Here is a 27,745-nt window from a genome sequence, read left to right on the forward strand (position 1 = left end):
ACTTTTTGGTAAAATCGGTGCTAGCTTTAAACTTGGTCAAGCCAAAAGTCTGGCAACCATTGGGAATCAGGAGACAAAGAAGGGTTTCAAGTCTGTCACATATGTGATTGGGTTTTTGTTTGGGGGAAATTGTGTTGGTGGCATGGTGGAAAACCGATTGGAAAAACAGGACAATAGCAAAAAGAACCCCAGAGTAATGCTTGAGAGATAAGACACTAAATTACTGTCGTAACCTCAAAAATAGCTAAGAACGAGGTTAAAGAGGTTTTTTTTTTCTTTCTTGTACAAAGTCACAAGAAATATCTTTCCCCTCCCAAGATAGTAAAGGACTTTTTCCCTTTATCTGCAGTTTTTGGAACCAAAATATGGTTATTTTCACTGTAAAGATTGTAAGACCAGATGGGAGAGTGCTTATGTGTGGTGCATTTCTGGAACTAATAAGGTAAGTAAAAGTGAGAGGGACTGGGGAGGAGGATGGGGCTGGCACAGACGTTACGTGGAGGAAGAATTTGCTTTGGAATGGAGCGTGAGCATCATGCTGCCTGGCTCATCTTGGCCTTCTCTGCTGGGCACTTAGGAAATACTTGATTTGAACTGAACCAGCTCCTGCGGCTCCTGCATCATATTCTGGTGTTGGATTTGGTTTGGTAGTTCTGTTGGGTTATTTATTTAGATGAACTCTTATTCTTGTGTATGCTGGGACTGTCTATAATCTTTTTTTTTTTTTTTTTTTAGGTTTATTTGAAACATTTTTAAGTCTTAGCTCTAGGAAATTGTCAGTCTGTCCACAAGGTGGAGCAATAGGAGAAATAATTTATTGTAAAGGTTAGCTTGGAGGGACTTGCTGAGGCTTAGAGGGCTTTTCCCCCTTAATTTGAATTAATTGCCAACATACTAAGATTGGGGAAGATTTCACAATCTGCATTCCAGATTTTGCTGATCAGACTGTGTTTACAGACTCTCATTTCCGTACGAGAACCTTAGGCTGCGGCTGCGGCTGGGCGACTTCTGTCTCCTCTCACTAGGCATACGCACTTCATTTTGCAACCATCTACATCTGGCCTATTTCAATAACTTCTACAGCATTTGAATCTGAATTCCCTGTGCTGTCACATTTTAGGTACTGCTTTTCTGGCCAAAGAACTGTGGAAGGAGAGGGCAAGGAAAAATGCAAAGACTTGAATGAAAACTTGGCTTTTTACACAAGCCATTTACTAGACCCTGGAATCAAATAGATCTTTCAACTAAACTAAAGTTGCTTTCCTTCTTTTGCCAGAAGAAAAACAACGGGCTTATTTCAAATACTCTAAGACAGTAGGATACAAAGAACAGGACATAAAACTCATCCTCAATAAATTAATTCTAGTAGGAGTGATGCAGATAAAGTGAATTTGGTGGTATATGCAGTGGCACCCCTTGTACGGATGGTACAGAAGTAACACAGGAGGGAGATGATTGGCTCCTTTGGAAGGAAGGGATCATGATGTGCAAGCAGGATTTTAAAACAGGACAAACAGGGGAGTTCACTGAGTGAGGCAGAGAGAAAATGCACAAGAAAGGCCTAGTGTATTGGTGGGAAACTACAAGTAATTTGAACTTCAAGTGGGGAAATATGGAAACAGTGGGAAAAGTAGGGGCTAAGAGACTAGGACAAAGGAGAAGATCCAGAGTTCAGGGCCACACAGTGAGTAAAATTATAACAGGTGCTTCCCACTGAAGACCTTTACTGTGGTACTTTATGTACATTATTAGATAGTTGTTAGAATTATAGAAAACAGAGTCGTGGTATCTTGGTTTTACAAGTAAGGAAGGTGGGTTTCAAAGAGTGAGAAAAAGTGACTGACGACACTAGCAGAGCTTGAGACCTCAGGGTAGAGGTTGGGTGAAAGCAAGGTCCAAGGTGAGGGGAGGGACTACTTAAATTAACAACTGGGAGCCTAGGGTACATATAAACTTGTATTAAAAAAGACAAATTTCTCCTTAGGTTTATTTCAAACAACTCTGCTGCAAATGCCACAAGAGTTTTAACCCTTATCGAGTAGAAGCAATCCAATGTCAGGTAAGCACACTGAACACTTATGTTGTCTCCATACTGTTTCCATTCTTATATATGAAGCTTCTGTGGCAAATGTTAGGATTTGGTAGAATTGGATATTTGTATCAGAGTGTTAGGTTTTCTAAATGTTTCAATTTTTATAACATTTTAGAAGCAACATTCTATTTTTTCAGGAGGGGAGTGGGAGGGGAGAAAGATTTACTGTTAAGTTGCCTTCTGTGGTGTGTTTATGTTTGGGGTTTGTGTTTTTTTTTTTCTTGAACACTGTATATAGTTTGGGTGTAATAATTCAATAGGTAACCTTTATCAAGCTTTTACTATGTGACAAACTTTGGGATAGGTGTTCTGTATGCATTTTCTATAATTTAACCTTTGAAGTAAGTACATGTTATCCCCAAGTTACAGACTAGAAAACCGAAGTTCAACAAGAAAATAACAAGCAAGCTTACTCAGATAGTATTAGAGAAGTGATCAGATTCTACAGTGTCTCTAATGTCTGCAAAGTCACAGAATTAGATGAGATCTTATCTAAAACACCTTGTAGGAAGCTTCTCTTTAAGTTTTTCAGAAAAATGTGACATAGTTGATTTTTCACAATCAAAACGTTGAAAACCTAAATCCCTCACTTAAACATATTTCATCTCTTTTATATTCTTTTGAAATAAATGACATTTTAAAAACTAGTCTGATAGTTTATAAATGGTTAATCTTAGGTTTTCTAGCCTGACATTCTCATTTGGTGTTTATGTTTAATATAATCACTTATTAAATTGGGTTTAAATATATTTTCTTATACTCCTTTTCTTTTTTCTTGTGTTCACTTGAATTGAGTTAAAAAAATGATTTGCCCTCCTCCAAACTGCTATCTGGGCAGTTTATTCATTCTTTAGTGTTCTTCTACCGTAGGGATTACAGCACGATTCTTTGACTTACCGAAGTCTATATAAAGTAGTAATCTTACCTCTCCTTGACAATGCAATGACCATAGAACATTCTAACTCCTCATCACTTTATCCTAACTTCTATGCTGCTGTGGTTGTGTATTTTAATTTTAAACTTTGCAATACATTATTTTATATTATTATTATTCATCTAGCTTTAGCTACGTATTTATCCTTTCTGTTGCTCTTAAGTCCTTTTTGTATCTGGACCACTTCCCTTTTACCTGAAGAACACATTGTAATATGTCCTGGTGCACGTCTCAAGGTACATATTTTGTCTGGACAGCTTTTTAAAGGATATTTTTGTTAGGTATAGAAATTTTAGGTTGGCAGTATTTTTCTTTATGCACTTTAAGGATCTGACCTTTATGGAAGTTCTGTGAGTTGGCTATGAGTCTTATTGCAGCTCCTTTGAAGTAATATCTCTTAATCTCTGGTGTTCCCTTTTAAATCTGCTTGCTTTAATGATATTTATCTCTAATTGATTTTCAGCTGTTTTATATTATATGCCTAGTTGCAGGTTCTTTGATTTATCCTGTTCAGGATTCGTAGTGTTCCTTTCATCTGAAGCTTGAAGATTTTTATCACTTTTGGAAAATTAAAGGCAATATCTTTTGAAGTATTGCTTCTGCCCTCATTCTTTCTTCCAATTACACATCTTAGACCTTTCACCATATCCCTTATGTTTTTCTGCTCTTTCCTATATCTCCTGTGCTATGTTTCTCTTTGCTTCGGTTTAGATATTATCTACAAAACCATCTTCCATTTTTCTAATTCTTGCCTTAGCTCTTTCTAATTGGCTGTTAAACCCATCCATTGATTTCAGATATTGCATTTTTCAGTGCTAGGATTATGTGCTTTAAAAAAAAATGACTTTCATTTATCTGTTGGAAATATCATTCTTATTTCTTTGAACATATGAAGCATAATTATTATAAAATCTGTATCAGATAACACATTAGCTTAATCCCGTGTGGTCCTGTTGCTATCCTCTTCATCTTCCTTGGTTTTCAAGTCTTTTGTTCTGTCTCCTTATACACCTTGTTATTTACTTTTGACTGAGTCCTAGATAGTGTATAGGAAAATTACACTGATAATTTGAGGCCTGAGATATTATCTTCTTCCACAGAAGATTTGTTTGCCTCTGGTGGGCAGATACAGGTGCTAACAATTTCAGATCACCACTTTCCAATCAGGGTTAAGATGTTTTGAAGCTGAAATATAGCATTTGTGAAGGCTGGTCAATTTTTAGTTCATCATTATTCTTAGTGTGTAGCCTTTCAGGGCCCCAACACAAAACCTGAATTGTTTATCAGGGCTCTTCCATTTTGGCATATTTAAGATTATCCCTCAGCCTTATCAACTTGTCAAACTCATTTTCAGCTTCCTAGTTTAACCCCACCGAGAACTGGCGGATACCTTTAAAGAGAAAATAGTCCCAAATATCAGGCTTAACTCTGTTCATGAATTTCCTTCTCAGTGCTTAGATAATTCTCCAATGCCTTTAGATAGTTCTTTTTTAAAAATTATTCTTTTCTAGTTGGCCTAAGCAGGAGGCTTGGTCAAAACTACCTCATCCACCATTGCCAGAAACAGAAACCCATCTTGCGATTAAATCTTGATTTTTTTAAAATTTTAAATTTCTTAAAAGTGAGCCTTTTCTTCTTTATAAGTGTATTGTGAAGATTAAATGAATTAATCTGTATAAAGTATTTAGAAAAGTGAATATAGTAAATATCATGTGAGTATTAGCTATTAGTATTAAGATCACACATACTCAATATTTGATAGATCCTATTTAAGACTCATTTGGAAAATGAAATGCCTATTTCCACCATATAAAAGGTAAAGCTTGACTCCTTCTGTTTGGCTGTGGTCATATACAGAAAAGAGAGCAGTGATGATCAATTTCAGAGATTAGCAAGATTGGGAGGATGGACCCAGGCAGTATTCCAGTCTCCATGGGGTGTGATTTTTATTTATCAGAAGACAGAATGAGATAATGGATTAAAAAAATCAGTGAAAATTAGGCATGTCCAGAAAGAAAACTTAGCTTCCTCTAGAACCCCACCCCTGCCACCCTCCAGCCCCTAGTTGTGACAACCAAAAATATCTCCAGACAATGCCAGATGTCTGGTGGTGGATAAGATACTGCAGATGGAGAATCACTGGTGTAGTGTGTTTAGATGTGCCAGTCTGGATAATCAAATCATTAAACCCCTTAGTACTCATCCACTGTCCCTCACCCCCACCTGGCTCCAAATGTAAAAACCCAAATGAGTCGTTTTGTATAACTTGGTATAACTTTTGTATAACTTTGTATAACTTTTGTATAACTAATCATGAGACTGAAAGGAAGATGAAGATATCAGGGATGGGGTGGTAGGAAGAAGTATTTTGAGGATTACATTTGAAACATGAATTTGATCACTTAGTGTTGAAACTGTTCCTTATTTTCTAAAGACCTGTTCAAAGTCTCGTTGTTCCTGTCCTCAAAAGAAAAGACACATTGATCTAAGGAGGCCTCATCGACAGGAACTGTGTGGTCGCTGCAAAGACAAGAGATTCTCCTGTGGCAGTATTTATAGCTTTAAATACATTGTGTGACAAGCAGTATGACTTGTACAGGACACCCAAACTCTTCTTGTGACTTACTGTACTGTTCCTCTTTTGCCATTTAGCTCTGACCTGGTATTGAAAATGGATTAAGCTTTTGTACTTTTTGTAGGTTGTATTACAGTTGTACAATGTGAATAGAATAAAGTAAATGCATGTAGAATAGCCCATGAAGTCACATTAATTGGTAATCCTGAGGTAAAAATGTCAATATAGTATTGGGAGATGGTAGACACTGTCACTTCTATGAAGGTAGAAGTGAAGAGGGACAGCAGTCATTCATTTGACACACTTTTATAAGCTGGCTGTTCTAAGCACTGGGAATAGAGATGATCAAGGGGCAAGGTTCTTGCCTTCAAGTAAACGCAATAATTATAGCAGATGCCTAAACAGCACACTTAGTAGATGCCTGGTATTGTTTTAGTTTATCACAGCAGCAACATTAAGTAAGAACCCTTAATACCCCTTCTTAATAGATGAGGAGAGGAAGCCACAGAGAGGTCATAGATATAGTCAGATTTGAACCCAGGTAGACTAGGACTTGCTCCATGGCTTTACTACATTGCTATTTTTTCTCAGATTCAGATATAGTAAGTGCTGTGATGGAAACAGTAGGCTATGAGAGAGTGACCCTTTTAGATTGGGTGGCTGGGAAGAGGGGACATGAGAATTGAGACCTTCAGTCTGAGGGAATTGGAAGAAAAGATGATTTTGATTCAAGGAGACAGCAAGAGCAAAGGCCCTGAGGAGTGGGACATGTACTTGGCATGTCCCATGAATAGTAGCCCCTGAAGCTGATGTGGGGCACAGACTGGAGAAGACAGGGTTCAAGCCACACCCATGAAGGGGTTTCAACAAGGCAGTGATGGCATGACATCAGATTCTTACTTTAAAAAACTCACCACTGTGAGAGAAGACCAGGTAAAATGGAAGGAGGGAGACTATTTAGAAGGTTCGAGAACACATGAGCAGAATGACGGCTTGGACAAGGGTGGTGGCCATGGATGTGGGGAGAATTACATCAATTCAAGATAATGTTTGGGAATGTACCGTACAAGATTGGAAGTGATGATGGAGAGAGAAAATGACTTTTAGATTTCTGCTGTGAGCTACGGGCCACATGGAACTGAGCGGTATGACCATGAGGAGCATGCTCTGGAGTCAGATTACCTAACTTCAAAATCTCGGTGTGGTACCTAGTTGTTTAATTATGGGCAAGTTACAGGCATACCTGAGGGATATTGCAGGTTGGATTCCAGACTGCCACAATAAAGTGAATATTGCAATAAAACAAGTCAAATGAACTGTTTTGTTTCCCAGTACATATAAAAATTAAGTTTACATGTAGTATATGTACACATACACACACACACACATACTACAGTCTATGCAATAGCATTATGTCTAAAAAACAGGGTACATACCTTAATTTAAAAACAACATTGCTTAAAACAATGCTAGCCATCATCTGAGCTTTCAGTGAGATCTTTTTGCTGGTAGAGGGGCTTGCCTTGGCGTTACTGGCTGCTGACGGAGCAGGGTGGTAGTTCCTGGAAGTTGGGGTGGCAATGGTGATTTCTTTAAGATAACAGTGAAGTTCTCCAGTTTGAAAAAGACAGATGCACCCCTATGTTTATCGCTGCACTATTTACAATAGCCAAGATATGGAAGCAACCTAAATGTCCATCAGTAGATGAATGGATAAAGAAGATGTGGTACATATACACAATGGAATATTACTCAGCCATAAGAAAAAACCAGATCCTACCATTCGCAACAACACGGATGGAGCTGGAGGGTATTATGCTCAGTGAAATAAGCCAAGTGGAGAAGGACAAGTACCAAATGATTTCACTCATATGTGGAGTATAAGAATAAAGGAAAACTGAAGGAACAAAACAGCAGCAGAATCACAGAACCCAAGAATGGACTAATAGTTACCAAAGGGAAAGGGACTGGGGAGGATGGGTGGGAAGGGAGGGATAAGGGGGAAAAAGAAAGGGGGCATTATGATTAGCATGTATAGTGTGTGTGGGGCACGGGGAGGGCTGCGCAACACAGAGAAGACAAGTAGTGATGTTACAGCATCTTACAATGCAGATGGACAGTGACTGTGAAGGGGTATGTGGGGGGGACTTGGTGAAGGGGGGAACCTAGTAAACATAATGTTCTTTCTGTAATTGTAGATTAATGATATCAAAAAAATAAAAATTAAAAATAAAAGAAGTATATTAAAAAAAAAAAAAGATAACAGTGAAGTTTGCCGCAGTGATTGTCCCTTTCATGAGCAATTGCTCTGTAGCATGTGATGCTGTTTGATAGCATTTTACCCACAGAACTCTTTTCAAATTGGAGTCAGTCCTCTCCAACCCTGCTGCTGCTCCATGCACTAAATTTATATAATATTCTAAATCCTCTGTCATCATTTAAACAGTTTTTATCAGGAATAGATTCCATCTCAACCTCTTTGTTTATCTATAAGAAGCAACTCCTCATGCTTACAACTATGATCATGAGATGCAGCGATTCAGTCCCATCTTCAGGCCCCACTTCTAATTCTAGTTCTCTTGTTCTTTCCATTACATCTGTGGTTACTTCCTCCAACTGAAGGCTTTGTTTTTTTTTGGGTATTCATTAAAAATTTTTCTTTTTATTGAAATGTAGTTGACATATAATATTAGCTTCAGGTATACAATAGTGATTTGAAAATTATGTACATTACAAACTGTTCACCACAGTAAGTGTAGTTACTGTCACCATATAAAGTTCTTATGATATTATTGACTATACACCCTATGCTGTACTTTCATCCTCATATGACTTATTTTATAATTGGAAGTTTGTACCTCTTTATCCCCTTCACCTATTTTGCCCATCCTCCTACTCTTCTCCGGCAACCACCAGTTTGTTTTCTTTATGAGTATGTTTTTGTTTTGCTTGCTTCTTGTTCATCTGTTTTGTTTTTTAGACCCCACATACAAATGAAATTCTGTGACATTTGTCTTTCTCCATGTGACTTATTTCACTTACCATAAAAACTCTCTGTTCATCCATGTTGTGGCAAATGGCAAGATTTCATTTTTCATGGTTGAGTAATAGTCCATTGTATATATGCACCACATCTTCTTAATCCAGTCATCTAGCAATGGACACTTAGGTGGCTTCCATATCCTGGTTATTGTAAATAGTGCTGTAATGAACATAGATGTGTATGTATATATTTTCAAATTAGTGTTTTTTCTTTTGGTAAACACCCAGAAGTGGAATTACTGGGTTCTATGGTATGTCTATTTTTAACTTTTTGAGGAATTTCCATACTGGCTGTACCAGTTTGCATTCTGACCAACAGTACACAAGCGTTCCCTTTTCTCCACATCCTCATCAACATGTATTATTTCATGTCTTGTTGATACTAGCCATTCTGACTGGTGTGAGGTGATACCTCATTGTGGTTTTGATTTGCATTTCCCTGGTGATCAGTGACTTGGGGCATCTTTTCATGTGTCTCTTGGCCATGTTTGCCCTCTATGAAACAATGTCTAGTTAGGTCCTTTGACTATTTCTTAATCAACAATATGTTTTTCTGGTGTTGACTTGAATGAGTTCTTTATATATTTTGGATATTGGCCCTTTATCAGATATATCATTTGCAAATATGTTCTCCTTCACAATAGGTTACCTTTTAATTTTGTTGATGGTTTCCTTTGCTGTGCAGAAGCTGTTTATAGTTTGATGTAGGCCCACTTGTTTATTTTTGTTTTTGTTTCCTTCACCTGGTGAGTGAGACATATCCAGAAAAAATTGCTAAGGTTGATATTTAATTTAGCTATTTAATCCTATTTGAGTTTTTCAAAAAATATGGTTTAAGACAGTGGTTCAGTTACATTCTCTTGCATGTAGCTGTCCAGTTTTCCCAACACCATTTATTGAAAAGACTGTCTTTTCCCCACTGTATAGTCTTGCCTCCTTTGTCATATATTAATTGACCATATAAGCATTGGTTTATTTCTGGGCTTTCTATTCTATTTATTTGATCAATGTATCTATTTTTGCGCTGGTACCATTTTGTTTTGAATACTGTGGCTTTGTAGTATAGTCTTAAGTCAGGGAGTATGGTGTCTCCAGCTTTGTTTTTCTTAAGATTGCTTTGGTTCTTTGGGCTCTTTTACAGTTCCAAACAAATTTTAGGATTATTAGTCCTAAATCTGTGAACAATGGCATTGGTATTTTGATAGGAATTGCATTGTACCTGTAGATTGCTCTGGATAGTATGGCTATTTTAACAATATTCTTTTAATCCATCAGCATACTTTGTCTACTTATTTGCATCATCTTCAGTTTCTTTCATCAATGTCATAGTTTTCAGAGTACAGGTCTTTTACCTCTTTGGATAAGTTTATTCCTAGGTATTTTATTGTCTTTGATGCAGTTGTAAATGGGATTGTTTAAATTTTTCTGTCTGCTCATTGTTAGTGTATGAAAATGCAACCAATTTCTGTAAGTTAATTTTTATCTGTGACTGTATTGACTCACTTATTTGTTTTAATAGTTGTTTGGTGGAGACTTTAGTATTTTCCTGCTTCACTCGTGGAAGATTGTGTTTCTGTGAATTTATGCATTTTATTTAGGTTGTCAACTTGGTGGCATATCATTTTTTATAGTAATCTCTTACATTCCTTTTTATTAAATTGTGTTCATTGAAACTTCTCTTCTTTCATTTCTGACTTTGAGTTTTCTTTTTTTTTCCCCTCAGTGAGTCTGGCTAAAGATTCATCAATTTTATTTTAATTTTTCAAAGAACCAGTTCTTAGTTTCTTTGATTTTTCTTTTAGTTTATTTAATTTCTTTCTGCTCTGATCTTTATTATTTCCTTCCTTCTACTAACTTTAGACTTTGTTCTTGTTTTCTAGTTCCTTTTGGTGTAAGGTTGGATTTTTTAAATTTTTGTAATTAATTTAATTAAAAAATTTTTAGTTTAAAACCTTTTTGTTTGTTGAAGTACACCTGTATTGCTATAAACTTCCCTCTGAGAATTTCTTTTGCTGCTTCTCACAGATTTTGAACTGTTGTATTTCTATTTTCATTAGTCTCCATGTAGTTTTGATTTCCTCATTGATATCTTTTTTGACCCATTGATGATTTAGTAGCATGTTGTTTAGCTTCCACATGTTTTGTGTTTTCCATTTTTAAAAATTGATTTCTACTTTTATATAGTTGTGGTGGGAGTCACAAGCATATGCTTGATATGATTTCAATGTTTTTAATTTGAGATTTGTTTTGTGACCTAATAATATGTGATCTATCCTGGAGTATGTTCCCTGTGTACTTGAGAAGAATTTATATTCTCCTGTTTTGGGATGAAATTTTTTTTTATATATTTGCTGATTGTATCTGGTCTAATGTGTCATTCAAAGCTAGTGTTTCCTTATTAATTTTCAGTCTGGATGATCTGTCCATTGATGTAAGTGGGGTCTTAAAGGCTCCTACTATTATTCTATTACTGTCAACTTCTCCCTTTGTATCTGTTAGTATTTGCTCTGTAGGTGCCCCTATTTTGGGTGCATAGATATTTATAACTGTTCTTTCTTCTTGTTGGGCTGATCCCTTTATCATTAATAATGCCTTTTCTTTGTCTCAAAGTCTGTTTTGTCTGATGTAAGTGTTGCTGCTCCTATTTTCTTTTTTTTTTTTGCTTTTATTTATGGAATATCTTTTTCAATCCCTTCAGTTTCATTCTGTGATGTCGTTAGGTCTGCAGTAAGTGTCTTGTAGGCAGTATATAGATGAGTGTTGTTTCTTTACTCATTCAGCCACACTGTGTCTTCTGATTGGAGCATTTAGTCTATTTACATCTGAAGTAATTATAGATAGGTAGATATTTTATTGCCATTTTGTTGTTTTCTGGTAGTTTTTACAGTTCTGTGCCTTCTCTTGCTCTTCCTTTGTGAGTTAATGACTTTTTCGTGCTATGCTGATTCCTTTCTCTACTTTTTTGTGTATGTTATAAGTTTGTGGTTAACCTTAGGTCATATGTAGCATTCTGTATATACAGTAGTCTATATTAGCTTGATGGGCACTTAAGTTCAAACATATTCTTAAAGTACTACTTTTTTATTTTCTCCTCCACTTTTTATGCATATGACATCATAATTTACATATTTTTGTCTTTCTTCACTAATTTTTGTGTATAATTGATTTTACTACTGTGTCTTTTGAGCTCCACATTTTTTAACCTCTTCAACTCTGAATGATAACCTGGCTGGGTAGCATATTCTTGGTTATGGATTTTTGACCTTACAGCACTTTGAAAATTCGTGCCACTTCCTTCTGTCAAGTTTCTGCTGAAAAATCTGCTGATAGCCTTATAGGGTTTCTCTTGTAGGTAATGGTCTGCCTTTCTCTTACTGTTTTTAAGGTTCTCTATTGTCTTTCCCATTTTAATTACTATATGACTTGGTGTGGACCTCCTTGGCTTCATTTCTTAGTGGCTCTCTAGTGCTTCCAGGACCGGGGTGTTCATTTCTTTCCCCAGGTTGGGGAAATTTCCAACTACTATTACTTCAAATAGGCTCTCTGATCCTTTATCTCATCTCCTTCTGAGCCCCTTTTATGCAAATATTGTTTCATTTGAAGTTGTCACAGAGATCTTTTAGCATCTTCTCATTAAAAAAAAACCTTTCTGTTTGTTCATTTTGGTTACTTTCCACTACCCTGTCTTCCAGATCACTGATATGTTCTTCTGTAGCCTCTGATTTGCTATTGATCCCTTCTCTTGTATTTTTCATTTCAGTTATTTTATTCTTCAGCTTTGACTAGTTCATTTTTTCTGCCTCTTTGTGGAAGTCCTCCCAGAGTTCGTCTATTATTCTGTCCAGTACAGTGAGCATGTGTATGACCAGGACTTTGAATTCTTTATCAGGTAGATGATCTCTGTTTCACTTGGCATTTTTCGTGGTGCTTTGTTCTTTTGTTTGGAACATATTCATCTGTCTCCTCATTTTGTCAGGTTCTCTGTTTTTGTTAGATAAATCAACTATGCTGGCTGGTTTTGAAAGCGGTAGCTTTATGTAGCAGGTGTCCTTTGGTGGCCAGAAGCACAAAATCCTCTGGTCACCAGAGCTCCAGGGGTGTCTCCTGTGTGGGTTGTGTGCACCCTGTGTGTACACAGGGAACTTCTTGAGCTGGTGTCGGCTACACACTGGGCCTTCTGAAGTGGTGTCTGGACCCTGCTCTTGCATGCACTATTAGTGTGGGCCTGGAACATAAGCAATGGCACTCACTAGTACCTCTGGTCTCAGAGAGAGCTCTGCAGTTTCCCTGCCATTTGGGTGGCACTCTAAATTAGTAAATCAGCTTCCTTCACTTATAGTCTAGTTGCTCTTTAAACCATTCTTTTTTCCCTGTGCTCCAGGGTGAGTCTGGGTGCAGGTCCCTTCGTGATATCCTGCCTTGCTGCAGGTTTCTCTCTGCATTGGTGGTAGGGTTCCTGTCATCACCAGGACTCTATCTCTTCTCCCTTTTTAAAATGTGGTCTATCTTTTGAATGTCACCCAGCATTCAGTTCTACTTCAGGAGGAATTGCTCTGTATGTTGGCTAGATTTGGTGTATACATGGGAGGAAGTGAGTATAGGCTCTTTTTACACCACCATCTTGGACCGCCCCCACATCCATTTACACTTAGAGGAATTATTAATAGGTAGGTAATTATGGCCATTTTGTTAATTGTTTCTGGTTGTTTTTTGCAATTCTTCTCTAGAACTTTTCCTTTCTTTTGCTCTCTTCACTTATGATTTGATGACTTTCTTTAGTGTCATGATTAGATTATTTATCTTTATTTTTTCTATCTCTATTAAAGGTTTTTGATTTGTGCTTACCATGAGGCTCATATAGAGCATTCTATGTATATGTCAGTCTCTTATTCCCCTCTCCATGTTTTGTGTATATATTTTTATTTTGTGTATTCCTTGACTAATTTTTATGTATAAAATTGATTTCACTACTTTTGTCTTTAGATATCATACCAGCTTCAAAAGTGATTGACATACTACTTTTATTGTGTTTGCTATTACCAATGAAACATTTTTCTTTCATAATTTTCTTTGAATTGTGCATCTTCTTTTCCATTTAATGAAACTCCTTTAACATTTCTTGTAAGGCAAGTTTAGTGCTGATAAAGTCCTTTAACTTTTTATCTGGGAAGCTCTTTATCTCTCCTTCAATTCTTACTGATAACCTCGATGGGTAGAATATTCTTGGTTGTAAATTTTTCTTTTCCTTACTTTGAATATATCATGCCACTCCCTTCTGGCCTGTAAAGTTTCTGCTGAAAAAGCTGAGAGCCTTATGGGGTTTCCCTTGTATGCAACTAGTTATTTTCCTCTTGCTGCTTTGAAGATTTTTCTTTATCTTTAATCTTTGACATTTTCGTACTTTGTGTGTCAAGGTCGACTTTCTTGGGTTCATCTTGTTTGGCATTCTCTGTGTATCCTGGGCCTGGATGTCTGTGTCCTTCTCCAGGTTAGGGTGGTTTTCAGCTGTTATTTTTTCAAATAAGGTTTCTGCTCCTTTTTCTTTCTCTTTGGACTTACATTATGAATACTGCACCTCTTAACCTTTCCTTTTTAAATATTCTTCTTTCTTTTTACTGTTTAGTTTGGTTGCTTTCCATTATCCTGTCTTTCAGATTGCTAATAAGTTTTTTTACATTCTTTAATCTATTGACTCCCTTTAGTGTATTTTTCATTTCAGTTACTGTACTCTTCAGCTCTGACTGGTTCTTTATATTTTCTATCATTTTGTTGATGTTCTGAGTTCATCCACTCTTCTGCCTGGGGTCTGGTGAGTATCTTTATGGCCATTACTTTGAATTCTTTTTCAGGTAGATGTCTCATCTCCATTTTGTTTAGCCATTTTTTGTCTTTTGGTGTGTGTATGTTTGGGACATATTTCTCTGCCTGCTCATTTTGTCTGGTTCTGTGTACTAGGTAGATCAGCTATGTCTCTTGAAAGCAGTGGCCTTACGTAGTAGACATCCCATGGTGCCCAGTAATGCAATACCTCTTGGTCACCAGAATCAGGTGTTTCTGGGGGTGTCCCCTGTATACTCTCCTTTTGCATCTGGACCACAATTGTTGGGAGAGGGCTGGTGGGAGAGGCTGGCTATCCACTAGGCTGTCAGCAGTGACCAGCATCACTATTACATTAGTTTGCAAGGCTCTCTCACAGTGTGGTTGGCTGGAATACTTGGCTTCAGCCCCTGCAGTTGTGCTGGTGGGTGGGGCCTGCCCTCTGCCTGGTTGTCAGGAGTGGCTAAACTATTGTGGGCACACTGGTGGAGAGGGCTTATTCATGGCATGGCTACCTTAGAGGCTCAGCTGTGTCTACTGCCTGTATACGCTGCTGGGTGAGGATAGCTCCTCATCTTCTCAAGGTAGGAGTTAATCTGGAGGGGTAGCATCCTGACTGAGGCTGTCTGCACAGTGGGATGGTTCAGTAGGCACCTTGAATGGGTGCCTGATGGGTCAGGCAGGTTGGTAGGATGAGTCCACAGGGGAATGCCAGGGCAAGGTGAATGGTGCTGGCAGGTTAGAAAGTGTCAGAACTGGTTCCCACAAGTGTCTGGCCAGCTAGGCTGAAGGAGGCCAAGAAAAGTGGTGCCTGTCAGCTTCTCCTCCCCCAGAGAAAGCTCCTGCAAATCGCCTCCCTCTGGTATACATCCCAAAATTAGTTGATAAATCTCCTTTACTTATAACCCAGGTGCTTCCCAAACCGCTGCTTCTGTGTTAGGTCTCAGACTGGTTGACACAGCACGCTAGCCATCCAAAAGCAGAGGCTTTGCCCCTCTGCACCTTGCTCCTTCCCCCTTGTGGGCTGGAGGTGGGGAAGGGCTTGGCTCCTAACTGTGGCTCTGCCCCCCCACCCTTCTCAATGCAGTCTTTTCTTCGTCTTTAGTTCTGGAAGTTCTGCTCTGTCTTCAAGTAGTTTTCTGAGTGAGTAGCTGCTGCCTTGGTGTGTATGTAGGAGGTGGTTGCTTCTGGAACCTCTTTTCTGCCATCTTCCCAGAATCTCCCATGAAATCCTCCTTTTTAAAGAATAAGTAATCCATCATGGTGCTTCTTTGCTGGGTTCCAGTGCATGGCAGAAAAATTCAACCTTGACTAGTCAGCCCTTTCCACTGTGGGTCCCAGCAGAACTCTGACAGTTGTTTGATGTTAACCACAGACACCTACATCTTATGATATTTTCAGACAGACTACGGTTCAGGTGTCTCCTACAAATCATCTTTCGTGTAAGTTGAAAAAATCATAAGAGGAATATGTTGACAGCAATATCCAGAAAGTTTTTAAAGTAAGTTAATCGTTGTTATCTGTGGCAACAAATAAATCCTGGGTCAGACTGCCTGTGTCTGGATACTTCTAGAAAATGACTACTTATGATGTAGCTGTTGTATGTTGGGAAAGCAAGCTATATTTGTCAGTCTAAATAAATATGAGTAGGAAGACAGCAGAAGTTAGATTGTGTGTCTGTTTCTCGAGTGGGGTGGAAGGTAGATGGGTGGTAGTGACAGAATTAAAACCCCTTTTTCCTGCTCATTGTAGTCTGTTTCACAATTTTAAGGATGACAACTTACTTATAGGCTGTGGAGAGGTAGAGCTTTCAGTCTTCTGGCTTCTCTCTTTGGTTGAAATTGACGTTCTTTTTTTGTTGTCCACTTCCAGAGAGGTTGAAGATCCCTCCTGCTTCACAGGGTCAGGTGCTTGGTGCAGAGCCCTAACAGGTACCATTCATGGAACAGACATGAATGGTGCCCCTAGGGGTTGTCACTGTGGCAACCCACATGACACAAAAAAAATGTGTGTCAAAGGCAAAAGCTTCATTAACCAGAAAGAAAATCCATGGTCAATATGTGTTTTGTCTTTTTTTTTAGTCTAAGGGAAGTTCTGAACAGAGTATCAACCAAGATTACATCACAAAAACTTTAAATGTATTTACAGAGTGAATAAGTTACATAGATAAACTCTGAATATGTTTTTCTGATGTGCAACAGGTTTACATGCACACATCCAACACTTGACAGCCTTAAGTTTATGGAGAAAACTTAAGAATGGCCATTTACATATATATTACAAATAAAATACGACATTTCTTAAGGAAAAAAGTGACAACTCATATTTTACCTTGATGATTCTACTTCTGGCTATCCAAATGGGTATTAAAATATTCATGTGTGACAGGTGACAAGACTTGATTTATAATGTGAATGTCTTTTAACTTTTTTCTACAAAATGGCAAAGTTGGTTAAAATTAACACTTATCCTTCTGTAGTATAAATATGCTCATAAAAGGAACCTTCTAGTAAAAAGCAGCCAAGATCCTTAAAAAAAAAGTCTCTGGACCATTTTTGGTGCTAGAGTCCTAATCACAGACCCCTGCAAAGAGGTCCAGGGCTTTCGGAAACAGTAGCCTAGCAACATAAGGAAGGTACTTCATAGCAGCTCATTTTAGGTACAGTAATCATATTCAAATTACAGTGTACATTAAATTGTCCATTTATAATTCCCTTTTCATGTTTACAGGCTGTCAGCTTTTGACCATCTTATAATTTTCAGTGGCCAGCGTCATGCTGCCTGCTCCTTCCTTAGCCCACCAAAAAGAGGGAAAAAAAAAAAAAAGGGAAAGAATGTACAAGTTCTAGAATATAAAATTTTTTTAGTGAAGAAACATTGCACTTTTGCCAATCTAAAATTATTTCTAGAAAGGAAGGTATTGTTCAGTGTAGTCAGCTTTGGTATGCAATGGAAGTCACTTCTTCAGTAGTGAGTTGCATTTGCTCAGTAAAATGATAACACATTTGTGCCACACAGCGTGATGGGTGGTGGAGTCTGTCCCAGAATATTCTCGGCTACCTTGGTTCTTAGAATATTGCTACACATGGGAAGTTCTGCCATCTTCTTTAGAAAAAGTCCTACAGGTAACGAGAGGGAGGACAGTTTGACCAAGTCTTCTGAAGGCTGAGAAGACACTGAATGATGTCACTCCAGCATGACAGCACCCCCAGCTTGGGACCCACGGGGGATGGGAGGCTCCTGTCAGAGACTAGTGCCAGAGACGCTGGAGTCTGGAAGATAAGCAGTGAGGACCCGGTAGCTCTGGGCCCTGCGAATCATGTCCCGGATCTCCATGTTCAGCTCCATCAGCCTCGTGCAGATTTCGGTCAGGCTCTGATTAGACCCCACCAGTGCGTAAGTGCCTGTTTGCCCTAGAGTTTGATGACGGAAATAAATATTCAGTAGTGTCTGGACCTCATCATCAGAACTGCTTCCAAAGATATCATTGGGCCACAAACTTCTGCAGTCAAAAAATAATGGCATACGTTAGAGATTATGAGTCTGTTAGTATAAGATTACTCTTTAAAAAAAAAAAATCTTTGAGATATATAATTCACATTCTATATAATCCAGACATCTAAAGTATACAATTTAATATTCAGCGAACAAACATCAAAATCAATAATACTCAATATCCTAAAATTGATGATGGTGATGGAAATATCTAAAGTATAAAAATATCAGATGGAATATGATAATCTTAGAACATTGATATTATTAGCTATAGCTCTCTGGTTCCAGTGACTGTGAATACACCATCAACACATAGGGGGAAAAACCCCAAAAGGATATTAGTTTTCAATTTATGTTGGGGTATATTTTGAAGTGTCTCAGTACTTTAGGGATGACAAATGACTAGAACCAGTACAAATACTTTAACATTTAAGTTCAAAAATCCAATGTTTCTGTCATGAGAATGGTAAATATCTGAGGCAGACGTATATAAAATGTCTAGCTGTTCATGCTATAGTGAGTTAGTCCCCAACCACATGCAAAGTAAAAATTAGGCATGCATCTCCTTTAACCATCTCTAAAAGAAATAGTAGAGTCACCTGCATTCCCTGATTTGCCGTAAAGCCTTGCCAAGTTCGTTGTTCTTCAAGCACTCCAGCATGGACTGGATGGCCGCTTCAGTGGACGTGAAGGTTGGCTCAGACCACGCGCCCTCTATATACAGAGGGTCAGCTGCAATGGCCGCCGTGGCCTCCTTCAGGTTTTTCTTTAAGTCACTCAGCTCCCTGGACATATTTAGCAGCTGTTAAGAAAATTTTATTTTTGCCATATTTAGTTGCAGGCTGGATTATACATGTCCAAAGGAAAACAATTTGATTCGATGAGGTCTGGTTAAGCATGAGCTTAACAGGTCAATTGAGACAACTGAAACTGTGCTACATGGTATGTGTAGGGGGCTGTGTGTACTGAATAACTTTATGTATCAACAGCTGGGATGCTCTTGTATAAAAGATTAAGACTTCCTTTAAAATGTTTTCTATTTAAGTAGAAGGGCATCACAGGTAAAATGCGCAAGAGAACAGGCTTGGGAGCTGCGTAGAGCTGCGTTACACATGCCGATTCTGCAGTGTCCTAGGGACTACAGTCAAGCAAATACACTTTCATGGGCCTCGCTTTTCTCATCTGAGGCTAAAGATCTTCCCTACCTCACAGGTTGTTTTAAAGATGAAATGAGATAAAGTACATAAAATGCTTAGTACAGCTTGGCACATAAATGCTCAAAATATAATCATGAACATGGACCCTGTTGAAAAATAAATTTTTCTCACTGTTTCTATGCCATGGGAAAAGGTTAAAGACATAATTTTAAAGAAGAGGAAAAACCTCTTCTTTAAGTGTAATAGGCGTGTTCATGATAAGAGACCTTTCCCCCCAGAATTACTGGAACCCAAAGTGCCAGGGTGTGTTACAAAGTAAATCATAAGAAAAAAATCTGTGTCCCTTTTTAGTGCCCCGGGATGTACTATGGAAGTCAACTGTGTTGCAATTTGATTTCAAGAGCATTTTAAAAACATTTAAAGGGGTTTTCCTTTGTGATGTAAGCTGATGGTGCTCATTTTCTTTGAAAGCTGATTTTCCCATCATCTTCACATTTCTTTGTTCCCAGGTTTGCTCACTGTACAACTTACAGAGCAGGAGCGCTCAAGGGCTGTTGGTCTTCACTCAGATGCCTGTTTAATACAACTACCTATTCAGGTACTAGGCTTGAAATTTACTGAGGTAATCCTTTTAAATAAGATACTAGAGTATCTTATATATATAACTTTTGATTGAAAGCGAATTTCTCATTATTTTAAATCTAGGTAAGTTTTAAATACCATGTGTATGTCTAGTATTTAAAACTTAAGTAGATTTAAAATAAGGAGAAATTCATTTCAAATTTACTTGATAATGTTATTATCATGATATATGATATGTATCATAGGAATCATACATACCATACAATAATACGTATTACATATAATATGTATATATACACATGATATTTAACACAATGTACTAAAGTGAAACTTGAATTGCTTTTTTAATATGGAAAATCACTTGTGAGGTTACATTTGCATATCCTGTTTTTTTTTAGCACAAATGGACTCTAAGGATCCTGCTAATAGTTGCTAGAAGAATAAAAGTAACTTTTATCTTGACAACATGGTAAATAACAGGTAACAACTGTCTTTTATCTGTTAATTTCTAAATCTATGGAGAACTGGTTTGTGAAGCTCTTCATACAGATGTGTGACTCATGCCTCCCCTGAAATTGGCATTTGAAAGTATAAAAACTACACATTCACCTTTTCCCAAACTGAGCCATAAACACAGTGACATGGTTGTCACCCTGTCCCCTCCTCCTCCATGTGGCAGCCCGAGCTCCATCATCACCCCACTCCTCAGGGCAGGATGTTTCACGGACAGCCACCACTTCTGCACCTCTAGCCCAGATCTCTCCTCTGATCTCAGATCCTCATACTTAACCTCCCGCAAGAGGCCTAAACCTGGGCGCGGTCTGGTAGGCGGACCCAGTCACTGACTGGCCGGCAGAAGGCTCGACTGGACGCACCATTGCCGCAGTCTGCTTTTGCAATCCTGTCTCAGCTGTAGCACCGCCGGGGCCCCGGTTCATCTGATGACCTCTCTCCCCTTTCGTACTCCTCCTCTCCAGAGACTGACTTCTGTCCTAGTTCAGGCTCTCATCTCCCACCTGTGCAAGCTTAGCAGACTCGTGATTGATCTCGTTGTCTCCCGTCTAGCTGCCATCAAATCCACCCTCCACATCCCTGCTACAGAGGTCTCCCAACATCTTCCGTGACCTCAGCCTTACCTGTCCCTCCTGCCTTCTCCCATCACCCCCTTTTGGTCTGCATGTTGTATTCTAGTGACACTAAGTGCTTGGACCTGTAGTTCCCTTCTCTTACTCTGCACCGCGTTCGTGTCCGTGCTGTTTCTTCTTGTTGGAAGGCTCCTCCTTAGCCCCGACTCCCCCTCTCTAACTCCGACTCATCCCTTAAGAGTCAGCTTAAGTGTGACCTCCGTAAAGCTTTCCTGTGTCAACCTCCTTGCCTCCAGGTGAAGCGCTCACCCTCTGCATGCCCATGATACATCCAGTGTACGCCACCATTATTTCACTTACTGTACTGCAGTGTTTTTTCACTTCTAGGAAAATTTTGGCTCGGAAGTAGTATGTTTAAATTATTTTACCTTTTTACCCTTAAAAACGTTAAAGCATCCTGATGCTAAGCAGGGCAGAGAAGCCAAAGAGAATCCCACGTCATGTATTTCCTTCTTATCTCAATGTAAAAGCTATGAAAAGGTGAATGTAAAGTAGAAAAATTGTAACACAAGGAAATTTTTCTAATAATATTTCTCAAATCATTTTTCGGGGCCAGGATCGGAGTGGGCCAACTGAGGTGTCTCAGCATAGCATTTAGAGAGGTGCTCACTCTTGAGGGCCATCCTTAAATTTTGTGCCTAGGCTTGCCACTTGCCTCACCCTAGCCCTGGCACTGCCAAATGAGAATAGGAAGAGATAGAAGGCACATTTAAGACCTGTGCTTGAGCAAAATAATTATGTGGGAATAAAACCTCTTGGACAGTAATAAGCAGGCGAGCTGCAGGAACCAAAGGAAAAGAATGATTTTCATGGCGGGTCTCGGGGTTGGGAAGTGTGTGGCTCACCTCTGGCATGGAGCTGACCTCGTGCACCTGGCCGATGAGCTTACAGTAGGACTGAAAAAGCAGCAGCAGCTGGAAATGTAGCTTATAGAGTCTCTGGCACAGTTCCAATTGCTAAAGAGAATTTGCACGGGAAGAAATAGTTAAGGATCACTCTTGTATAACAAGTGAAATCTGGGTGGGGACAAACACATTTTTCTTTTCATCAAGGAAATGCAACTAGCTATCAAAATAGAACAACAAAATCCATCCAATAAATATCAGTGAAAGATGCATGAATACAGAATAGCTCCTGGAAGATGATAAATTAGAAGTAGCAAGCTATACAGGGACGGAGTGAATGGCCAAGTTTCCATTGTAATTGCCACTTACATACCTACAAATGATAGCTGTAGTAGCCTTAAATTTTGTAAGCTGAAATGGTTTTTAGAAACAAATAACTTTTTAAAAATTAAAATATATTTGAAAGGCAAAACGTCAAGGTATTTCCGGTGTTAAATTTATAAAATCAGCAGACATCTGGGAGATTACTTCTTGTGACAATTCTGGCTGTGATTCAGGGTGCAGATACTCATCCTAAAGTCTGTATAAGTACAATAGTCACATGATCCTCTAAGGTGCTGTATCAGTTTTACTGATGATGCTCCTACTTAGCAGTCAATAAATATTTGAATTAGTTAGAAAAAGGGCCAAAAGTGCTTAAGGAAATGAAATATTTAAAAAATTGTGTAAAGAACATTAGGAGCTAGTCATACAAAATGGCCCTCGAGCCCTATAGATACCTCTGGAATTTAAAATGTTTTCATTATATGGCTTGTGTCTACTATGAGGGAAAAGAAATCATGAGAAATTCCAATACCAACGATCTTTCAGTTGTATCTGCTTATTAATGGCCTCTAAACCTTGTTTTTTCCCAAGAATGGGTTAGCTCTGGGTAGTGGAAGGGAATTCTGTGAAAGGAAAAGAGCACCTTCACTAGAGAGAATTTCATGGCTCTGCCGTCACCAGCGGAAGTGGGTTAAACATGTGGCTTAAACTAAACACTTCCTTGTGCAGTTTTTAATTGTGGTTAAGTAAGGATAAATAGGGTCTTTCTTTTGCTAATGGACTATAAAGAACCCAGCTTGGAATTGAGAGCTTCTGAGGTGACTCAAAATTGTTTCCCCATCAATTTAAAGAAAAAAATTACAAGCACTTAAACTTGAGTTTTAGGAAGATAATTCTATTAATAGTATTACTAGTAGACTTTTGATCTTAATTTTTAAAAGTTACTACAATTGATGCTAAGACTACACTGAAGGAGTAACAAGGTTTTCTTGCTCCTCTCACGCTTTCCTTGGCCTTGGGTGGGGGGAAACAATTCTACTTGGATTCATTTGATTTCCTAATGCAGCCTAAGTGTAAAGAAGTAGCTACACTCAGTAGTTAACCCAGACTAGATTGTTAGTTGGTTTAGTAAAATATTTTGTGATCCTTTAAACCTTTCTTTATGGAAATCTTTTAAAATCTGGTATAAAAGATAACTGCCAGAGATTCACAGATAAAGTACTACTTAAAGACATAATGTTACCTTCATAATTTTGGGTGAAACCTAGCTGTGAAAATTCTGACTCTCCTAAGTGTCAGATAATGGTAGTTATTACTCCGAATATTCCACAGATACTTTGAGAGTTTATAGACATAAAGGTTTCTACTGTGGGGCTAAAGCAGCCCAGAATGCTACTAATAAACTCCATGTCTCAGTCCACCAAATAAAATTAAATGCAAAGGGGAAAGAGATAAAATAGTAACAGTAAAAATAAGATTTGTTATGGGTCCGTGCCTAAAGTGGACAAAGAGTATGAAAGAAAGTTAACTTACTGCAAGAGATTCCATTTGCTACACAGCAAGCATGGCACAGGAAACGAAGGAAAGGAAAGAAAGTACAGGGTCAGTGTGTGCATGCAACAGAAAGCACGGCCCTCTTCCAAGAGCAGAGCCCTCAGCAGTATTAGCACTGCTTGCCCAGACTTGATAAACAGTTGCAAATGTTGTACCCATTCGACATGCACAGCAGCCCAGTTAAAAACAAGCTCTAACCGGAAACATGTTGAAAAATGTAACTTGTAATCTTTTAGATTCTCTGATTAGTTGGTTTAGATTTCATCAGTCTTAGAGACCAGAAATCAAAACTTCTATCGCTTGCAAATTTTAATGTTTAAATATGAAAAATATGTGAATGTAGTAAAACTGTGAGGAGACCAATTCAGTAATTTGAAAGAAGTATAGCCCCCCAAAATTATACTGCTGCTAAATGTTAGTTAAGTCAGAGTCTTTAGTATGTTTGGCTTCTTATCTACTAAACTATGATCATCCAATTAACAGAGACTATAATTAACAATCTAAGTGGCATTTTCTTTGGAAGTCATTTTGCTCTCCACATTGAGAACATTTTTTAGGATTGCTAGATATTGTCATTTCAAAGGACTAAACATTGTGTACTCCCAAACAAGTGTGAGATATGACAAGTAATTTTCTTGTATTTTAGTTTTCATAAAATTTTTTTTCCCAGTAGATAATTTCTAAAAGTAATCTAAAACTGATGGTTAGTTTAGAATAATATTAATTTATAACTTGGTCATATTCAACTATGGCTACCAAAACTTTTTGGTGTCACCATATCATAACCATAGAGTTGGTTTAAGGAAAGTTTGGGGATATGGGAAGAGATAAACACAACTTGACAGAAATGCCATTCCTAATTATTGGTCCATATATGTGGTTCTGGGTTTTCAAAATATTTAAGAATCTACTTAACTCACTTTCTAGTCCTTAACAACAAAAAACCCTTATTTTAAAGCTCTTCCCCAAATCTCTGGGTTATCATCAGTTACTGTATTTGTATTTACCATAAGGTATAGCCTGCTAAAAAAATAAAACCCAAATTATTTATCAGTATCTTCAAGAACAAAGCATTACCATTACCACCCTGGCCCCAACTATTCACAGATTTCTTCCCGCCTCACCTGTTACTAATATCATGTGGGTTTGGGATATTGAAATACAGTTGTCACATTAAAAAAGAGTACACAGAGTTTTAACTCTATATATACAGAATTTCCACCCATGAAGACCTTTTGGAAAACATCAGATCTGATTGAACAGTTTAGTATCCATCTTAGCAGGCAGCAGCTTTTACTATGGAATTTAATTTTTAGAAGTGTGGAATGAAGCAAGTGCTGAGTACATTACATGGTCTTGTGTCAAGAAAACTGGTATTTTTTTTACAGGTTTCCAAAGCAAGGTTGTAATCCAAAAGGTCATCAAATGAGTTAAAGCAAAATCTTCCTTGTTCAATAAAAGCAAATGACTTTTTGACTCCCGCTTGGTGCCAAGCAATTTCATTGTCAGTGAATTCCTCCTACTCAGCCTTAAGGGCACCAACTTGTGTTTCTTGGGAGATGGACAATTTGATGCACAGTTCTCAGCATCCTTCTTAAATTCTCCTTTTTAAATAGGCTAGTCCAAGCTGCCTGGATATTTATTGTCTCAGAATCCTTTCCTAGGCTGCAGGCTGGGACCTAGTTTGCATTTTGAGCTCCAAAAGGTTAGAGAAAAATGCCTTCTAAAGAAGGCATTTATGGAAAATGTTAAATACCGCCCCCATGCTAATGTTCTCCTGCATCCAGGTTGTAAAAATAATTCCTTTATAAATGTATCTGTTCTGGTGACTTAGGTTCTTTTGAAAATGTTGCAGGCATGTCATTGTTTTATTGGATCACAAGGATTTTCTCCAAGCTCTGTTCCTGTACTCCTGATATGGCTTGATTTATAAACTGGATTAAGAGGTAGGTTTTCTCAAAATGAGAAAAAATTATCAAGAAACTAAGATGTTAGGAATTTATCATAGACAGGGGAGGTTAAAAAGCCCAGAATAATCTAATTTTATTCATTAACAGTGGCACAGCCATTCTTATTTTTCTGTATTCTACTCTAAAACAAATTTTATGCTTATGATTGACATAGCCCATCAGGTTTCCTTAGGGAAGGGAAACAGCCAAAATAAGCTATGGGACCACATCAAACTTTTGCATAGCAAAGGAAATCGCCAACAAAACAAAAGGGTAACCTACTGAATGAAAGAAGATATTTGCAAATGATATATCTGTTAAGAAGTTAATCCAAAATATATAAAGAACTCATTCAAGTCAATAACCCCAAAACCAAATAGTCTTATTAAAAAATGGGCAGAGGACATGAATGGACATTTTTCCAAAGACATAGAGATGGCCAACAGACACATAAAAAAGATGCTCAGCATCACTGATCATCAGAGAAATGCAAGTCAAAGCCAAAATGGGATATTACCTCACACCAGTCAGAATGGGTGGTATCAAAGAGACAAGAAATACTAAGCATTGGCAAGGATGTGGAGAAAGGGAATCCTTGTGCACCATTGGTAGGATTGTAAACTGGTGCAGCCAGTATGGAAAATAGTATGGAGATTCCTCAAAACATTAAAAATAGAAATACTATATGATCCAGTAATTCCATTTCTGGGTATTAGAAAGAGAGAGAGAGAGAAAGGGAGGGAGAAAGGAAGAACATTCCACTTACATCTCTGACATCTAATGGATAGATCATCCAGACAGAGAATCAATAAGGAAACCCTGGCTTTGACTGACACATTAGAACAGATGGACTTGACCGATAAATACAGAACAGTCCATTCAAAACAGAATAATGGACTGTCTTTTCAAGAACACCTGGAGCATTCCCCATAATAGGCCGAACACAAGTCTCAATAAATTTAAGAGGTAAAAACTGCCAATTGTAAAATATTTAAATTAGTCACGGGGGTGCAAAGTACAGCATGGAGAATACAGTCGATGATACTGTAATAGGTTTGTGGGGTGACAGAGGTAACCGCACTCACCATGGTGTGCATTTTGTAATGCATGTAATGAATCACTGTAATGTACATCTAAAATGTATGTGTCTATGTAATATATATGAACTATATGAAATATAAAAATATGAAAATATAATGTAAATTATATTTCAATTTATGAAAATATCCAAGGAGATACATGTACAGTGCTTGAAAAATATTAATTTCTTCTTTCTACTTTTGTCTTCTCAAGCCTTTATTTAGTATAATGCTAACAAAGCTGCCACATATAAGTAAGTGAATGAATAAGTGAACTCTAAAAACAAGAAAACAGATGGGAAGAAACAGGCCTATGACACAGAAGTAAAGAAAGATAGAGGTGGGCGAGGAGCAAATAAGAATTCATGGACCAGACATAAGATTATGCAGTCTTTCTTTGAGGGAGACGGAGAACTGGGTGGGGGTTGGGGGATGGGAAAGAGCATCTAAACAAAGTGAAACAACAGAAACTACAAGCAGAACAGAAACACTCATTTGAAAATTTGGATGTTTGGGAAATAGAATGATTTAATTGGAGTTTCTGGGTATCTTAGAATTAGCCAGGAAGCTGTAAGCAAAGAACAAATAATAAATTTGGTTTTAACCCTTGTTCTTAAAAATCTGCAATGTATTAATGCATTTACCTGACTGAGATTTGATTATAGGGAATATAAGAGAATTTGATGATTGAAGGTAAATATTTAGATAACTTTTTATATTCCACTATACAAGCTATATCATGAACTGGATTACATTTGTGCAAATTGTCAGTCATAATGTGGTAACTTTTCTCTGATCAAATTTGTTTTAAGAGCAGAGTATACTTGGGGGAAGAACTGGGCCTGGAATCAGAAAGTGTGGGTGCTATTAGGTGGCCATAAACCTGAAACATAGGTTATATATATATATGTATGTATATATATATATATATTTTTTAACATATTACTTCTTCTGGGGTATGCTGATCATGCAGGATATCCAGTGAAAAATTAGGGCACGTCATAGACATATAAGCAGGAACTAATGGAAATGCTGGAGTTATATTTTGAACTGCACATTCAACTATGCATTGCTTATGAGAGACATCTTATGTAAAGTCGTTAAACATAACTTAAAAAATGTAATGCAGCTGACCCTTGAACAACATGGGTTTGA

At 37.8% G+C, this 27,745-nt stretch overlaps 2 protein-coding genes across 10 annotated transcripts in view; one reads left to right on the forward strand and one right to left on the reverse strand.

Moving 5' to 3' along the window:
* ZAR1L (zygote arrest 1 like) overlaps positions 1-27,745 on the forward strand; it is a 30,547-nt gene that overhangs the window by 2,344 nt on the left and 458 nt on the right. Inside the window, exons 2-6 of one of the 3 annotated variants that reach the window (XR_008993009.1) lie at positions 350-442; positions 1,985-2,059; positions 19,622-19,710; positions 20,093-20,174; positions 25,418-25,508. Coding sequence is in view for 2 of the 3 variants with exons in the window: in XM_036905030.2 (XP_036760925.1) it covers positions 350-442; positions 1,985-2,059; positions 5,461-5,604 (312 nt within the window). In the remaining variant the exon portion in view is untranslated. Of the gene's footprint in view, positions 1-349; positions 443-1,984; positions 2,060-5,460; positions 5,605-19,621; positions 19,711-20,092; positions 20,314-25,417; positions 25,509-27,745 lie in introns of those variants that run through there. The other 2 variants (XM_036905031.2, XM_036905030.2) reach the window with 2 other exon arrangements.
* The window catches only part of FRY (FRY microtubule binding protein), a 387,367-nt gene continuing 370,446 nt past the window's right edge, over positions 10,825-27,745 (reverse strand). For 4 of the 7 annotated variants that reach the window (XM_057489806.1, XM_036905022.2, XM_057489783.1 and 1 more), the window contains 4 exons: positions 23,542-23,559; positions 21,685-21,795; positions 18,555-18,757; positions 10,825-17,962 (listed from right to left, as the gene is read on the reverse strand). In XM_057489806.1, the coding sequence (XP_057345789.1) occupies positions 17,704-17,962; positions 18,555-18,757; positions 21,685-21,795; positions 23,542-23,559 (591 nt within the window). In that variant the 3' untranslated portion in view covers positions 10,825-17,703. Of the gene's footprint in view, positions 17,963-18,554; positions 18,758-21,684; positions 21,796-23,541; positions 23,560-27,745 lie in introns of those variants that run through there. The other 3 variants (XM_057489778.1, XM_036905026.2, XM_057489808.1) reach the window with 2 other exon arrangements.

Source organism: Manis pentadactyla, chromosome 2 (genome assembly GCF_030020395.1).
Source record: "Manis pentadactyla isolate mManPen7 chromosome 2, mManPen7.hap1, whole genome shotgun sequence".
In the NCBI taxonomy this organism is placed as follows: Eukaryota; Metazoa; Chordata; class Mammalia; order Pholidota; family Manidae; genus Manis; species Manis pentadactyla.